Below are 17,015 nucleotides of genomic sequence, written 5' to 3'. Positions count from 1 at the left end.
TTTTTATTAACTAACATTAACACAGATTAATAAATGTATTGTTCCATGTTCGTTTGTATACCGCGCGCAAGGTTTATGAGTATAGTCCAAGTCTTCTTCTCCGTTTTTAGTGTATCTCTGTGGCAGAATTACAGCGCCACATTCTGGTCTGGCATGTATACTACATTGTTTTGTGTTGGTTTTGTGGTTTTGTGTGGACGCAGATATTTCTTGAGACGAGGGGGGAAAAAAGGGGAAGAAGAGGGGAAAAAGAAGCTCTGGCTTCGTGTGGGCGTAGCCTTAAGTTGACAAAAATAACCCTGGCTTGAAGTGAATAGTGTAAAAGTGCCTTTTGTGCTTTCTCTGTCATGCAGTTGGAGGTACAGAGAAGCTGCGTGATTACTGGCAGATGTATTTGTGTAAAGCGCGTGTGTTGGTGTTCGTGGTGGACTCGTCTGACCCCGAGCGATTCCCTCTGGCTAAACGTCTCCTGCACCAGCTCCTGTCGGCCGACCCCTGCCTGCCTCTAGTGCTGCTCGCCAACAAGCAGGTGAGAGCATCTGCTGCATGCGCTCTGTAATCCTCTCTCAGCACGATCCGTCTGATGGAGTGCGTGTCAGGACCATCTGGACGGTCAGACATGAGGTTAAGGTGCTGAGGCAGTGCAGCTTTTCCTGTTGACGCGCCGGATGTTCTTGCAAACACATCTGGTGTGACAGACGGGCCTTAAAGTCAACATGAAATCAAATTGGCCCATGAATACAAGTTCCTGCATAGGGGTGTGTGATATTGACAAAAAATAATATTTTCTGGCATTTTGTCGATAATAATAGTTAGACAACATTTTGCTGAGTGTGTTTTTGTGCTGGTACCTTGACTGATTTTGGCCTGCTGTTGACATATTCTGTGCAGTGGTTAGTTCACAGCAGTGACAGAAATTAACGAGAGATATATTAATACTTAAATTAATAGGCTACCCAAAAATGAAAATTTGCTGAAAGTTTATTCACCCTCAGGCCATCCAAGATGCAGATGAGTTTGTTTCTTCATGGGAACAGATTTGGAGAAATGTAGCATTACATCTCATTACATTGCTCACCAATGGATCCTCTGCAGTGAATGGGTGCCGTCAGAATGAGAGTCCAAACAGCTGATAAAAACATCTTAATAATCCACTCCAGTCCATAAATTAATGCTTTGTGAAGTGAAAAACTGCATGTTTGTAAAAAAAATAAAAAATCCATCAGGGCATTTTTAACTTTAAAACATGGCTTCTGGCTATGAGTCCATAATCCCTAATAATGCTTCCTCCAGTGAAATATGGAATCTAGATGAAAACTCATACAGGGGCCTTTTCACCCCCATATATTGAATTTTGGGGTCATTCTAATAGGCTCCATGATACAAAAATGTGCATTATCAAGGCCTGTTTTTGCAAAGTGAATGACATACTCAGCTTCTACACTGTTAAAACAATAATTACAGTATTATCATAGACAATACATGTCGCACACCCCTATTCCTGTTCTTTTTGGACTAATTCATTAGTGCATGTTTTTCTGTTATTAGAAACATGGTCCTGTGCCAGGATCTTACACGTGCTTCGCTCTCTCTCACGCAGGACGTCCCCGGGGCCCGTGGGATCACTGATCTTTATGAGGCACTGGATTTGGGTAATGTTGGCGACGGGCACCGGCTCAGTGTGATTGGTACTCAGGTGAAGAAGGGAAAGTCTGAGGCCAACACCGGTGTGCAAGATGCTCGTGACCTCATCATAGAGATGATGTCAGATGATTGACCACCGACTATGTATCTTAAAATAGTTTCCTTTGGTCCCAATAATGTAGGGCTTTACGGTCACCAAAGACTCTTCAAACCAAATGACAACAAAACAGTTTTTGTAGTAGAAGAGAGACTAGTTGAAATAATTTTAATCACACTAAAACATTATGATAGCTATAATTGAGAATGAAAACTGAGCATTTTGAAAAAGATGCCAAAGATAATCATGTCTTTCAGTGTATTGCTGCTGCTGTTGTAATTGTGGATTATGGGATGTTTGATTATGAGTTAACTGATACAGACTCTTGTATGAAGCCTGTGTGTTTGTGCTGTTTTTGCTAGATGATAAAATGCTTTAATTGGATTATAATGTAACTTGCTGACTTGTCAGTAAGAATAGTCTATAATCCAAATGTCTGTATATTATTTTTGTAACTTGACCTTTCTGTCTTTAAATGGCTTTTTATTGCCAGAAATCAAGTGAAGATTTGGTTGGTGATTGTCTTTTGATAACCATTAAATATTAATTGAAATGACTGAATCATGTTTGTCATTTTTGTAACAAAAATCCCCTAATGTTATTTTTAGCATCAATTACATCATGTTTAGAGCTTTAATCTTATTTCCTGTTGTGTTTATGATGTCACTCTTACATGGTATGTTAGTTCAGGCTAATTTCAGCTCTTCTTTGAAGACAGAGCAGGACCTTGTGACTTTGGTTGCCATAGTAACAGCTTCCTTAGCAACAGGCGGTCTCTATTGTGACATTCAGTAAGCGTTTAGCTTCCCAGGATTCCTTTGGGTCTGTACCTGGAAAGAATGGACTCGGGTAAAGTCTGCATTTAGAACAAAACTTAAATGGTCTCATGTTATTTTAATTGAAAAACATGGTTAACATGATTTTTTTGTTTGTTTTCTATTCCTGAAAGAGTCTGAATTAAAGTCATTCCATCTGGATAGGTATGTATAGCAAAACATTTGAGTTTTCATTTCTTTATCATTTCTATTTTTAAGAAACTGATAACATGTTTGCTTGTAGGATTTCATTTCTAGCTCAACCAAAGGAGTCCAAGACAGTTTGGGCCACAACACCTTGGTAAAACTTCTTTTGCATGTACTTTAACTTGATTATAACCTAAAACTATGGTGTCAACCATGAGTACAAATATACCTAAGGCTTATATTTTTCAGCACTACCCAAATATCCAAAAACAAACAAACATTAAACAGTTGTTTCATCCCTTGATCAAGCTGACTTATCTGTTGTGCTTGTGTTCTGGGATTCAGGATACTGACATGGGGAAACCAGGAATCGATACGGCCGCTGTCCCGCTCAGCACTGCAAGCCAACCCGAGCCCCAGAATAAAGGCACTGGCCCAGCCTAAGAGAGACTTCTCCCTCCAGATTCAGCTCAGGTAGCAGGAGACAGCACAGATGTCTTAAAACTTCCATTTTATTTAGTTCTCGTATACTACTGTTCAAAAGTTTGGGGTTAGTACGATATTTTTTAATGTAGGAAATGAATAGCCTACTTAAACCTAAATTAGATCATAAAATATATTCAAATCAGTGTCAACTCCAGGATTTTTGGTTGGAGATTTTGTTGTACAGTCAATGGGGGGTTTAACAGCTAAGGGGGTGTTAAAGGGGTCATATGATGCGATTTCAAGTTTTCCTTTCTCTTGCGGTATATATAGGACCTACAATAATGTACAGTATTTGAAAAATAATGTGTTTTTTGAACATTAAAGCATGTCAACATATTCTGTTACACCAAATACACAAAATAATGATCTTTAAAAAAGCATCATATGACCCCTTTAATAAAATAATCCAATTGTATAGCTAAAGAATGCCTAAACCGCAGATCAGTCAACATGCCGTTACAGCACAGCTTCTAAAAACATGCCACACCACTGTTAAATGCATCAACAACCTCAATATCCTGCATTTATTGCATTTTATTTGTTTAATTTACCTTAAAATATACATTCACAGGGTCACATTAAGTGTGCAGTTATTAGAAATTAAACATAGACTAACAGTTCCACCTGGTCAAAGACATGATGTTTACAACGAAAATATCCTTTTCTATTTTCATCACCACTAGGCTAACAGGGCGAACAATGTTAAAGAATTTATATTCAAACCTATTACACTCCAAAGAGAAAGGAAAAATTTAAATCGCATCATATGACCCCTTTAAATGTAACACCCCTTCCCCAGCCTGTTAATATACAATACAGTGACATAAACACACAACATTTAAATTACAATACATTGCTTTAAGGAATAGAATTCCTATCGAGGTAACAGAAGAAAGGGTCCCAAATCTTGTGAAATTGTCCAATATCCAATGTCCAAGATATATCTGGTTCGTTCCAGGTGTACAGAGTAGATATCAGTTCCTCAAGCCATAGTTTGGCAGCAGGAGGATCAAACTTTTTCCAGAACAGTAATAACAGTTTCTAATTATTATTATTCCGCTGACTCCACGAAGGAGCATAGGGCCTCAACAACAATTATCCAGCGGACTCAATTTTGGGTGACTCTCTTCAGCTGGGCCCACGCCACGACCATCCGGCTGCCTTCATCTCTGCTTCCGTGCATCGTCTCAAAGTCTGTTTTGGCCTACCCACTCTTCTCTTTCCTTGTGGGTTCCACTCCAGTGTCTGTTTGGTGACGTTTTCAGGGTTCTTGCGGAGAGTGTGACCTATCCAGCCCTGTTTCCTCTTTCGTATTTCTTGGCCAACAGGCAGCTGATTTGTTTCCTCCCACAAACTGGAGTTTGAGATCCAGGCTCTCTGAGGAAGCAAAGAAAGTTGGCCTCAAAATAAACACCAAGAAAACAAAAACCTTGAGGATTAACCACAAACAATATGTGAGGAATTTCTGTTGTGCTCTGTTCAATGAATATGTATAATCAGAATGTCCTAATATAATGAGCACTGGGTCTGGTTCCAAGTTTACAGTAAGGGCATCTGAAAGCGTTTTTTTTTTAAACTTCACACCAGAATCCCTGTATTTTATGACAGAAAATAAAACTATGAGCTAAGTCAGCATCTTTTTGCACTTGTCACAAAGAGGAGAAACATTGGGGAAAATCCTCTGTAATTTCTTGTTTGAAAAGTGTAATCTATGTAAGACCTTAAATTGAATAAGGCATAATCTAGTATTGACCGATTATTTATCAATATCCTCCAAACCACTCTGAGCCAAATCTGAGATTCCAATTCCAATCTCTCGCGCCCATTCCTCTCTGATCAAGTTTGTTGAGGGGGAAATAGCTTTTAGTAACCTTCCATAAATTAAAGATAGCTGACTCTTATTTCCCCTGAACTGTAAACAATCATCAATAATCGTCTAGGGAAACATTATGTGTACGCAAATAATTAATTATTTGTAAAAATCTGAAAAAATGTTTTTTTGGGAGGTTGTATTTCTGTTGTAGTTGTGTAAAGGAAGCTAAAGGCCCATCAAGATAAAGGTCCTTGACTGTGCATATACCCAGTTCCTTCCATTGATTAAAGGTTGTATCCAACATTGAAGGGGGGAATGAGGGGTTATTTGCAATTGGAATTAAGAGAGAGAGTGAATTTATCTTATGGTATTCTCTTATCTGTCTCCAAACGTAACTGACGACAATACTATTAACTACTGTTTGGTCTAATATTACTGGGGAAAGTAGCACTGCTCCAAGATCATAAGGATGGCAGTAATCCCGCTCTATCTGAAGCCAATCTGGGGCACTAGCTGGCTGTTCCAACCATAGTGCAAAAACTTGTAAATGAATGGCCCAGTAATAAAGGCGAAAATCCAGAAGGGCCAAACCACCCACATGTTTGGGTTTACAGAGATGAACATTTTTGATTCTGTGACCCTTATAATTCCATAGAAAGGGAAGAATACTCGAGTCTAGGTGTTTAATTAAAGAAGGACTTGGGCAATAATATTAGAATGTTTGAGGAAGAATATTTGAGGAAGAAATATAATTTTTATCGCATTTATTCTACCAATTAAGGAGATTGAGAGAGTTCTCCAATAGTGTATATAGTTTTGTAACTTAGACAATTAGGGGTTGAAATTAGCTTTGAAGAGCAAAGAACCGAAGAGATTTAATGAGATAATGGATAAAATGAATTTGGTTCTCCGATTCCAGCTGGCAAGAGTGTTTCCAGCCCCGTTCTCCACCAGAGAGCATAAAAATCGCTCTTATAAAAGTGCTGAGAAATATGAGTTTGATTAGCATAAACACACTCCAAATCCTAGTTTCACTTGTTCCTAGCTAGCATCCTGTAACACTCATCCTATTGTCTTATTTGAAAAGGCGGATTTTCTCTCGGATGTCAGACGTTCCCTCTGCAATCTTCCTGCAGGAAAGAGGAAGAGGAGGAGGAGGAGAGGAGAAGGATGAAGATCTCCCGCCCTTCCTCTCATGCAGTGCAGTACGAGAGCATTGTCCGTCTAGCGACTCCCAAAACCCGAGGAAGAAGCCCCCAGGAAGTGAGGTAAGAGGTCAAATGAGAACCTGAACACATTTATGAGATGTTTCCAGAACTAAAATTAGCTCCTGCTGAGGAGGAAGCCAAAATTCAACATCTGTTTTTTCAGTAGCGCTGTGTGTGTGTGTGAGAGAGAGAGAAGATGCTGTCAGACAATAGACGACTGTCTGGTGTGTAACCCCTGGCAAGTCTTGTGTTTGACCACAGAGGTCTTTTTAAATTCTTAAATCACAATCTCAGATCTGGGCCCAATTTCTTCTCCAGGCTGTTTTGCAGACTAACATATTGAGTCAGTTTTGCTGTCATATAATTTTGTTTGTGAAGACTTCATGTCGCTTATATTTTGTGAGAATTCTGTGGTAAATAAATCATCTGCACGCAGGCCATTATGTTAATCTCTGGATTCAGCTGAACAATTTTTTTTTGCAACCTGTGGATTTTTGTTACATAACATCTTGAGAACATGTGCTCTGCAAACCAGAAGAAAGCTTTGATTCTTATCAAACCAAAAGCAGCAGATGATTTTTGCAGGTCTTGGTATAGATAAGATGCCATATTAGAAAAGAAAGTTATCAGCAGAGTTATCGTTAACTAAAACCTTAAAAAACATTTCCATTACTTCAAATAAACATTAATTGAAATAAAATAAAAATATAAAACTTAAACTTATTTTATTTCAGCTAATTGCCAAGGCAACATTTCTAGTTTTTGTTTATTTCAATTTGAATTAAAACTACTACATCTAAATAATCTTATATATAAATATATATATATATTTTTTTTTCTTAGAAAAATCTCAAATCTGTGTGCAGATTTGTCTGGAGACCATTCAAAATGTTTTTGAAAGAAGTCTCTTATGCTCACCAGGGCCACATTTATTTGATAAAAAAATACAATAATATTGTGAAATATTATTACTGTTTCAAATAAGTGTTTTCTATTTGAATATATTGTAAAATGTAATTTATTCCTGTGATGCAAAGCTGAATTTTCAGCATCATTACTCCAGTCTTCAGTCACATGATTCTTCAGAAATAATTCTAATATGCTGATTTACTGCTCAAGAAACTTTTTTTATTATTTCAATGTTGTTTGAATTCAATTTTTATTTGAAACACCATAAATGCCTTTACTGTCTCTTTTGATCAATTTTAATGCATCCTTGCTGAATAAAAGTATTAATTTCTTTTTGTAGTTATGCACACTCATTTTTGTGTGAGCATGACTGTCCCATCTGGCACGTGGGTCCCAGTGTAAGGAACGTGGTCATCTCACCTCGAATCCTCCAGCTGGCCGACCCCAAAACTAACCACCCCAACTTCACCAGCAACAGACAGGTCCGAATTTACAGGAGCAACATCGCTTTTAAACCAAGAACTGGTTCTGGTGCTTAATTCATAGTGACGACGAGTTTTACATATCCAAGCACCATTCACATTGGCTTTGTGTGGTTGTGTGCAGAATGTGCAGACATTCATCTCATATGCAGCTCAAACAGCCAAGATGACGTCCAGACTCGAGCAGCTCTCACTGCCCAAACTAAGAGAGAACAGACACTTCTACAACCCCGGACGACCAGAGAGTCCAATCCGAACTGTAAGAGACAGATGGGCTTTTTCACACTGAGCTTAACCCTGGGTAATCGACATTCCAATCCCCACTTTTAAGCCGGGGTAAAGGAACGTTTCACATTTACAGTATAATTTAGAGGTGAGTTTAGCACCGCTTTTAACCCAGGATTACGAAAGCAGGATTAGCACTGCATTAACCCCGCATTACGGTACCAAACTGTACCGTGTGAAACGATGCGCCGTTAGAATGTTACGGCTAGATACTTAGCAACCGACAAGTGCATCTTATTAACGTGCTTTGGACAGTCAGGGAAAGTCGCGCATTGTATAAACAGTGGTTTCAGCTTCTGAGGGGAAAAATGTCAAATGGTGATGGAAAATGCGTCATGTGAAGTAAAGAAGAGACAGTTCTTACCTTTATAGTCCAAAAAGTCCATTCAGGAAAAACGTAATGGCAGTCGGCAATTTATAATATGAGAATGCGCAATACACAGGTCACATGCTGCGTTCGTCCAATCAATAACACTGACACCACAAATATGCAGATAAGAATGTTAACCCCAAGATAACTCATGGTTTTAGAATGACCCAGGGTTAACTGAGTGTGAAAAGCCCTAGTGTATACAGTAAACTATGCAGATTGACCAACCAGAATCAAGTATTTCAGGCCCTGTTTACACCTGATATTAAGAAGCGTTTCTGTTGATCTGATCACAAGTGGTCAACGCTGAATACAGGTGTAAACGGGGTCCGAAACATTTTGAGCTTGTCCACTTTTTGACCAGTTCTAGAGGTAGTCAAAAAACACACTCAACCGGATGGTTTACGTAGTGTAGATGCTCATGTGGTCGAATGTGTTTGAACAGCCACCACATATCGCCTTCTCTCTGCCTACTGATTTAATTATTAAACATTAAATTCAACAGTAAATTTGGTTTGAAGAAAAATGATTCTAACGCAAACCCACAGTGTTCGGCATAGTTTTGCAGGTATCGGAGCAGAAATGAGAGATGCTGTTTTCTGTTGTCTCCTTTTGCGTTTATAAGTATATTGTGCAAACCCATTTCACAATATTAGATCGAAAAATCAGAAAAGGCCCATACATACACCAGCACATAGACCTTCCCCTCAAAGAAATCTGGAAAGTGGACAAAGATTAAAAGATTAAAACACCAGGTGTAAAGGGGAATGTGTCTCCATCGTGTACTTGTGATCCAATCGACCAAAACGCATTTAAATAGCAGGCGTAAACAGGGCCTCAGAGAGCCTTGGAATAAAATGGTAAAAAAAACAACCAACTGTTGGTCACCCTTTCAGTTGTTTTTGTTGGTAGTACGACATGAAATCTGTCTGGACTCCCAAGTGTGGATTGATTCAGCCGTCTTTGGCTTCTCTTACAGGTGTCTAGGGGAGCAAGAAACGCCACGGCGAGTGCTCGGATCCAAGCTTTATCCACTCCTAAAGCCCTCTCTAAAGATTACATCCCACCCAGAGAACCAACATGGCAGCCCTGAGAAAACAAGACAGACCACAAAGCTGTGGTTTCCAGCACATTCATCATGTGCAGTTATTGTATTTTGTCACTTTCTCACCACCTTCCTTCTCCTATCAGGAGCTTGTTGATCGGTTGAACTCTCATTGCTTTCGCTCTGGTGTTCTAATCACGGTCTCAGATTTTGACTGTGGACTACTTTTGACTGAAATTTAAGTAGCACATTATTCTTAGCCTGCTGCCAAACCCGCCTGGCTCCTCAAACAGGACTCTGTGTTTTGCGCCTATAGTGTTTCCAGATTGTCTCTCGGTCTAGACGCTGCTTTCAGTCAGAAAGCGCTGCAAGGGAATCTATGATTATCAACATCTGGTTTGAACATCGGTGTAAGTTTTCTTGCCTGGACTTTCATTCTACACATTCAATTAGATTCAAGGTATTTCAGTAGTTACATTGTATATTGTATTTACTGTTTAAAAACAATAAACAACCCATTTAAAAAAAGTAAATCCTTATATTCAAATATTTTAATTCACCAGGGATGCTTTGTTGTGATTCTTTAATTGAGTAATTGAAAATGAGTTGTCAGTAACTCAAAAACTGTCACATTTGTGCATGTGTTTGGACCCTGTCCACTTGCTCATGTCACTACAGGAGCCAGTTGGACCTCAGATCAGAGCATCTTTTCCTGCTGTACTCTCAAAGTCTTTCCTATTCCCATGATCCTCCTCTAACTCTCTCTCTCTGACCGATGGGTGACAGATTCCACTTGTGTCTGTCGAGTTGTCGTGGTAACACACAAAGCCACGGCTCTCTGTCAGCCATTCAGATTCAGTAAACAGATCTAGTTCCTCTCACTGTATTAACTCATCAAACTCAACTGAGTCATGCAGAACCTCAGCAGACGGATTTAGAGGTGAAAGATTCATGTGTAAATAACATCAGAGATCAAATGGGGGAGGTATTCCAACATATATAGTCATGTTTAAAGCAATAAAATGAAATATTCTGGTTCTGCTGTGTTGATTGCAACCCAAGTTTTTTTTTAAAAAAAGGTGTTGTAGAGATTAATTACCAACAAGGGAGCCCAAATAGATCCTCAAACCAAGACCAAAAACAACAAGCCTGTGGATTATTGTGATGTTTTTATCAGCTGTTTGGACTCATTCTGACGGCACCCATTCACTGCAGAGGATCCATTGGTGAATAAATGCTGAATTTATTCAAATCTGTTCCCAAGAAACGAACTCATCTACTGTAGGCCTACATCCTGGATGACCTGAGGGAGGATGTGGAAGGAAAACTATGTATTACCATGAAATAAAAAAGATAACGTAGGCCTAGATGAAGAGAGTCAAGAGAAATAATACCGCCAATAGTTAATCAGTCACTGCTGTGATTTTGCCACCTCAGAGACACACTAATATCCCGCTCTCTCTTCATATAGATTTTTTTTTACCAAAATTTCTTACAATGCTTGACAGTTTCATATTTTTTATCAGGTTCTAACTGTATTATTTTAATATCTTCCAGGATAAAAGGGAACTATGTATTACAAATAAATAAAAAAGATAACGTAGGCCTAGATGAAGAGAGTCAAGAGAAATAATACCGCCAATAGTTAATCAGTCACTGCTGTGATTTTGCCACCTCAGAGACACACTAATATCCCGCTCTCTCTTCATATAGATTTGTTTTTTTTTTTACCAAAATTTCTTACAATGCTTGACAGTTTCATATTTTTTATCAGGTTCTAACTCTATTATTTTAATATCTTCCAGGATATGCCAGGAAGCTTGCTGTAGTGTGTTTGTGTTCAGCTCAGCATCTGCGCTGCAGTCAAATGAACATGTTTGTTTTTCCGTTGAGGGTGTGGGATGTTTTTTCACGCCCCACTGCTCAAACACACACACACACACACACTCGTTTACCACTGCAGTCAGCTGCGCTCTGCCAACCATTTAAAAGTTGCCTCGTCTGTCCATTCTTTGCTTACTGGATGTGTTTAAAGATTTAAATATTTGATGAAACGCTGCCATCAGCGTTTGAGTCCGTCTGATGCTTCTCACTCCTTTCACGTGGACTCTGTTGTTTAGTCAACTCTTTCACCATCCTTGTCATCAGGATTTCATTTTAAAACCTCTTTTTTTTCCTCCTTGACATGTTTTAGTTGGTGTCCAGGTTTTCAGATGCGTTCACAACAAGCTCCCAGAAAACGGTTTTGCTCAGATGTTGCTCTTTCATAGATTATGAAACTTAACTCAGACATGGTTCTCCAATAATTTCTATGAAGAAATAAATATAGAAACAAATGCAGTATACAGTAAGATTAAATAACATAAATGTAACATTTATATACTGAGATCTTTGACTTTTGAATGCAGATTTTAATATTTATTATGTGAGCAGACATTGAGACATTATTGAGATTTCTTTTGGACTTCTAGTAGAGACAAATGTGAGATTACTGTGGTCTATTTTTGTAGGAGAAAAACGGAGAAGCAGAAGACGTCAATTTGTTCTCAATTTAATCTCAGTGTCTAACACAAACAATTGAGATGATAAAGATACCTTTTTTTGTTTTAGGTTTATAAATAAAGATATAGATAAAGTGTATGTTTCTCAGCTCCATGATGATCCTCCTAATGATAAAGCTCTATACTAATCATTCAACACATGAAATCAAACCCTGACATACAGATGCTTACATTTAGTTTATTTACGAGCATTTAATAGTTATGGCAATAAAATATATGACATACATACACTTTGCTTTGAGCAAAAGATTACAACTTAGATAAAATAAAAAATAAAATAAGACTAATATCGGTCTTCAAACTTCAAAAAACATCCTCAAATAAGAAAAGAGAGACAGTGAGATGAGTCTACTGAACAATCACGGGAGCAGAGAGAGAAGAAGAACATGAGGATCTTCCATCAGTCCTTCACTGATCCCAGTTCAGCAGGGAAACCTTCTGCTTTCCTCCACTGAGCATTTCGCATCCTGAACCATTTCTACAGGAGAGAGAGAGAGAGATTAGGCTGATTGTAAATCAGGAGATATCACATAATTGTAGAGTTTTTATATCTTCTGAAGAAAATTGGACTTGCAATAAGTTTTCAATTTGTATGTTTACATGTACCATTTTTTGTCAGTTGGAATAAATTCAAACCGATTTTGGATTCTGAAAGCTCTGTTTATATGGATGCAAGGCATTCTATTCTCAGATTCAAGAGTTTACATTCTTATTGTTTTCCTATTGATCTGATTGTTTCGGGTCCGCAGGTCTAAATTTATTTCAGATCAAGCTCAATCGGATCAATAGAGGTGTTAACATGAAGGCTTTTCAATCTGATTAAAGCCATCAGTCTATAAATGGAGCATTTGAATGCCTTATTTGAATCAGTTTCAACACAAGTGAAGAACTGAGTAAATATTTCACTTGTACGCACTAATCTTAGACTTATCCCAAATTAGCTGATTTTCTTTGAAACAGACAGTTGCACAACAGCTCTGAGGTACAATGATCTTTAACACTACCATTGCAACACACTTGCAAAACTGTCAGTGTTTTACATAACAAACCACGAGAGTATATAAAAAGCTCTGTATAAAATCCCCTTCTTTGGTAGGGTGACTATACGTCCTCTTTTTCACGATTTCTAAACTCCCTAAAATGTCCGGGTTTTGGCTTCATTTTCCTATCGTTTTCATACCTGTTAAAGGTAATGACTGAAAAGTAGTTTGACCAATAGCATGCAGGCATTGTACATAATTGACCAATCATGGCATAATGTATGAGGACTGTAGAGAGACCATCAACAGGAAAACAAAGCCAAAACCCAGATATTTTAGGCAATTTAGAGGCGTAATCACCCTATACTTTTGGTAATATTTTATTTGTTCACCTAAAAAACACAAACAGGCCACTATTTTTTATCAGAAGAACAGCAAACACTGTGTGAATTGCATTTCTGTGTTTGTGCGAACAGCAGTGGCGTTCATCTTCACCTCACAGGTTTCAGTGCAGCATGTGTAGTGTTTGGCTCAGAGTCAAATGCTACACATGCTGCACTAAAACCTGTGAGGCTGCAGTCCACCCATCTACCCATCACTAACAGTACATACACACAGAGTCTGTGTTTACTAGCCAACACGGCGAGCAGGCATGACCGGTTTACAGAGAGAGAAAGAGAGTTATACACCTGTTCCTCATACCGCACCCTCTGTGTTTGAGTTTTCTTAGCATTAAAATAATGCAAAGTGGTGATATCATTTCCCACAGAGCCAGGACAGAGTTTGTTATTCAAACCAATTTTCCCTGGGCCACATTTGCATAATAAAGCCATGGACTTTACTCTGCGCTTATCTTTCATAGTGACATTTTCATGACAATGTTGCACATTTCTCCCATTCTTAATGGTCTTCACACAGGATCATATGTTAGGGTTATTGTGGGTCTTAAAAATAATTAATTCGTCCTTCCACAAATTAAGGCCTTGAAAATGTGAGAGCAGAAATCAGAATCATGTTGCATGCAGTGCTTTAAAAATATTATCTACTATTTTTGTCTTGTTTTCCAAATCATATATCTAAACATCCTTAAATCAAGATGCATTTAATTAAGATGCAAAATGAAAATAAGAAGTCCCTGTCTGTTTTCTGAAACAATTATTAAAATTAAGTTAGGTTATGATTAAAACAAGAACCAATATCTGCCAATGGTGTATGAAAACTTGTTTTCACTTTGAATTAAGTTAATTTTTTCTAAGCCTATATTGGCAGACATTTGCTATTGTTTTAATCATAAACTCACTTCATTTTGATCAATTTCACAGAAAACAAGACTTGTTAGTCATTTTGCTTCTCAAATAAATGTTTCTTGATTTTTGAAAAAAACACTTTTTTTTGCAGTGTGATCAGAAGGTGGTTGTATTCAAGCCATAAGCTATTTCTTTGTGTTACTTAATCTTTTTGTGGAAATCATTATAGGCTGTTTTCAATGACTATTTGAGTAAGTTTAAAAGAACAGAATTTACTTGAAATAGAAGTCTCTTGTAACATTATAAATGTCTTTACTGTCACTTTTAATCAATTGAATGCATCCTTTCTTAATAAAAGCATTACTTTCTTTCCAAAACCCCCCAAATCTTTAACTTTGTACGGTGTATTAACTATGACTTGGGCAGGAGTGAATACATTTAAGTACACTATATACATTCACACACCCCTAAAATGGTCAATTGCTAAGCCTGTTCTATTGTGCAGGGTGATTTATCACAAAGGCGTTCACATTTTGTATAAATGCACTTGGTTTTTCACAGTCATAGTGACAGAAACAGACCAGCCTCAAGATGGAATGTGTTTCCAGTAAGATTCTGCCAAACTTCACGCTGTCAGCACTGTCAGTATTGCTCACAAGCTCTGCAGAATCTATTATACTGTAAGTAGACGCATTACAGCATTACTAACTGCTCCATTACATCATGACTCCTGTGTGGGTTTTTCCTTTGAAAGAGTGTGTTTAGAAATCAGACACAATGCGTTTGAACATGTCAACTGTATGTGTAAGAGGGAAGGTACGTCCGGAGGCGCTCCGGGTCGCCTATTGTGCGCCAACACTTTGTTTATGGTCAGTGTCAGCTCTCCATTCACATGCCTTTGGCTTTTAATGCTGTCAGTGTGTTATTTTGAGCTGGTGACAGCAAAACAGGAATGAAGACAATGCATGAGAGGAGCTTGCATCATGGGTAGTAATGTGGCTTGGCTAAAGATCTCATGTGTTCACTGAGAAGTTGCAAGTTCACACCCTGGAAGGGTTGATCCATGAACTTTCATTGTGTAATTAAGAGTTTTAACCTCCAGAGGGACTCAATCTGTATAAGTAAAGTCTTAATTTATTGTTGTAAATTAATTAATTAATTAATTGTTGTGCAAACAGTATGGGAACGTTACTTTAAATGTTCTCTAAACCATGTGAAACTATTGTAAGGTTTAAAAAAAAAAAAACAGACTGATGTCGAAAATGTTTCAGAAAACCATGAGCGATGTATAAATAATGTTTTTGTGCAAACGTTTTGATAACGTTATTAAAGAACTTTAATAGAAAAGCGTGTTCCTAACTTCGAGATAACCTTGTCAGAACGTTAGCCAAAGTTCTGAGAACGTTCACTCTCAGCAGGGATGTTGCAGTTCGATACCATGGTAGCCTAAATGTTTTTTTTTTTTAAAGTGCGTTTTACATTATTATTCTTATTATTACAAAAATATATATATACTTTTAGATAGATAGATAGATAGATAGATAGATCTCACCGCTGTCTCCTCTTCGCTCAGCCCACACTCCGCTGCGATCAGCATCAGTGTGGTGTAGTCGGGATGTTTGCTGACCTTCGTGAAATTCTCCTCCAGAACTTTAATCTGATCCTCCGCTAAACGCATCCCGAACATCGCCATCGCGTTTCCACTCGCGCTCATGTTTCAACTCCAAACAGACAAACGGACTGGAAACTAAAATCACAGCGTCCCATGCAAATAAAGTCCAAAGTCTGGAAAAGAAGCGCCAGCCTCCACGAGGAAATGCTGTGGAAAAGGGAAAACACAAAGTCAGTGTGAGATCCACAACGTTGAGTCCGCTGACGCGTGTGAAACGCCTCTTTTCAGTGGCAGCAGCGGCAGCAGCAGCAGCGAGTGCAGTCGCGCCAGCTGTGTGCGCTGTACCTGATGATGGCCAAACTCCATCTGCTCAGCCTCTGATCATTCACAACATTATGTAATGCCCTCCGGGTGACGTCACAGAGGGGCTGAAGCGCGACAGAGCTTTGAAAGTAGATCATACAGTGTTTACCTCATAAACCTGTCAAGAACATATCCTGGCCATTTCACCTCAAAATAAATAAACAAATAAAAGTGTGTACCAATTTTCTTATGACTGTGATGCAGAAAATATAATATGCAAAAATATAATAATAGTAGTGTACTTTAAAATAGTATGTAATTGTTATTAAATAGACAAGTAAATAATAATCATTATTATATTTATTGTATTTAATATAATCAGATTTGCAAACATTTATTATTATAGATTTAATGTATTTAATATATTCATATTTATTAAATATATTAATAAATAATATATAGTAGTTTTGTTTGTGTTTTTAGCTTGCTCACGTGTTATATGAAACTCATATGGCTGTCCAGCAGTTGTCAGCAATTTGATTCTTTTGTTGAAGTTCTGTAATGAAGTTCTTTTATTGATTATCTCTGTCTCTTTCCCATCTCAGGTAGCCTACTAAATTCAACCCCCTGGATGTTTTTGCAGATCTGTTGTTGTATTTCTCTATCATGGGAACGCAGCAGTTTACAGCACATCTGTTGTGTTTGTTCATGTCATGACTGTGAAGAGTCAGAAGAATGCTGAGCGGTCTGAAACACCAGTCTGTCATGTACTGAAAACACATTTCTGCTGTAGAGGAACCTGCGGGCGTTTGTCAGAGGAGAACTCAGTGGAAGGGGAGGTTTCTTTGGAGGAGGAGAGGAAATGGGGAACGCGGATATCCAGACTCCCACAAAGAGACCACTGGACCCTCTGGACTGATTATATATCACTGTACATGCTACACAAGCCCTATAGAGAAAACACACACACACACACACATATATATATATATATATATATATATATATTAT

The 17,015-nt window shown here is 38.1% G+C and overlaps 3 protein-coding genes across 4 annotated transcripts in view; 2 read left to right on the top strand and 1 right to left on the bottom strand.

The window, feature by feature from the left end:
* The window catches only part of LOC107729322 (ADP-ribosylation factor-like protein 9), a 5,434-nt gene extending 3,163 nt beyond the window's left edge, over positions 1–2,271 (top strand). The window contains exons 3-4 of the mRNA XM_016539784.1: positions 354–529; positions 1,601–2,271. Of these exons, the coding sequence (XP_016395270.1) occupies positions 354–529; positions 1,601–1,777 (353 nt within the window). The 3' untranslated portion in view covers positions 1,778–2,271. The remainder of the gene's footprint in view (positions 1–353; positions 530–1,600) is intronic.
* A 309-nt stretch (positions 2,272–2,580) lies between these two features.
* spmap2l (sperm microtubule associated protein 2 like) lies at positions 2,581–9,800 on the top strand. Its single transcript, XM_016539780.1, has 8 exons — positions 2,581–2,590; positions 2,691–2,721; positions 2,801–2,857; positions 3,049–3,177; positions 6,139–6,270; positions 7,460–7,601; positions 7,726–7,860; positions 9,236–9,800. The coding sequence occupies exons 1-8, from the start codon at positions 2,581–2,583 to the stop codon at positions 9,347–9,349; spliced, it is 750 nt and encodes a 249-aa protein (XP_016395266.1). The 3' UTR covers positions 9,350–9,800.
* A 1,935-nt stretch (positions 9,801–11,735) lies between these two features.
* Positions 11,736–16,081, bottom strand: LOC107729326 (homeodomain-only protein). Of its 2 annotated transcripts, XM_016539792.1 has the most exons (3): positions 16,047–16,081; positions 15,642–15,908; positions 11,736–12,340 (listed from the first exon to the last, which is right to left on the bottom strand). In XM_016539792.1, exons 2-3 carry the CDS (start codon positions 15,801–15,803, stop codon positions 12,263–12,265), a joined length of 240 nt encoding a protein of 79 aa, XP_016395278.1. In that variant the 5' UTR covers positions 15,804–15,908; positions 16,047–16,081; the 3' UTR covers positions 11,736–12,262. The 2 variants fall into 2 exon arrangements, with proteins under 2 accessions (XP_016395278.1, XP_016395277.1); XM_016539791.1 differs by having other exon boundaries at positions 15,642–16,073.
* Between the last annotated feature and the right edge of the window lie 934 nt (positions 16,082–17,015).

Source organism: Sinocyclocheilus rhinocerous, unplaced genomic scaffold (assembly GCF_001515625.1).
Source record: "Sinocyclocheilus rhinocerous isolate Xijiao unplaced genomic scaffold, SAMN03320098_v1.1 scaffold428, whole genome shotgun sequence".
Taxonomy (NCBI): domain Eukaryota; kingdom Metazoa; phylum Chordata; class Actinopteri; order Cypriniformes; family Cyprinidae; genus Sinocyclocheilus; species Sinocyclocheilus rhinocerous.
The sequence above is the reverse complement of the archived record's forward strand: the minus strand, read 5'-3'. Positions and strand labels throughout refer to the sequence as shown.

Bases quoted from the DNA above. Each gene is read 5' to 3' on its own strand.
- spmap2l (XM_016539780.1), top strand. The intron at 2,858-3,048 runs GTAAAACTTCTT...TCTGGGATTCAG, and splicing joins GTTTGGGCCACAACACCTTG to GATACTGACATGGGGAAACC. The intron at 3,178-6,138 runs GTAGCAGGAGAC...ATCTTCCTGCAG, and splicing joins TCCCTCCAGATTCAGCTCAG to GAAAGAGGAAGAGGAGGAGG.
- LOC107729326 (XM_016539792.1), bottom strand. From the start codon at position 15,803: ATGAGCGCGAGTGGAAACGCGATGGCGATGTTCGGGATGCGTTTAGCG. The intron at 12,341-15,641 runs GTGAGATCTATC...TCTCTCCTGTAG, and splicing joins TGAGCGAAGAGGAGACAGCG to AAATGGTTCAGGATGCGAAA.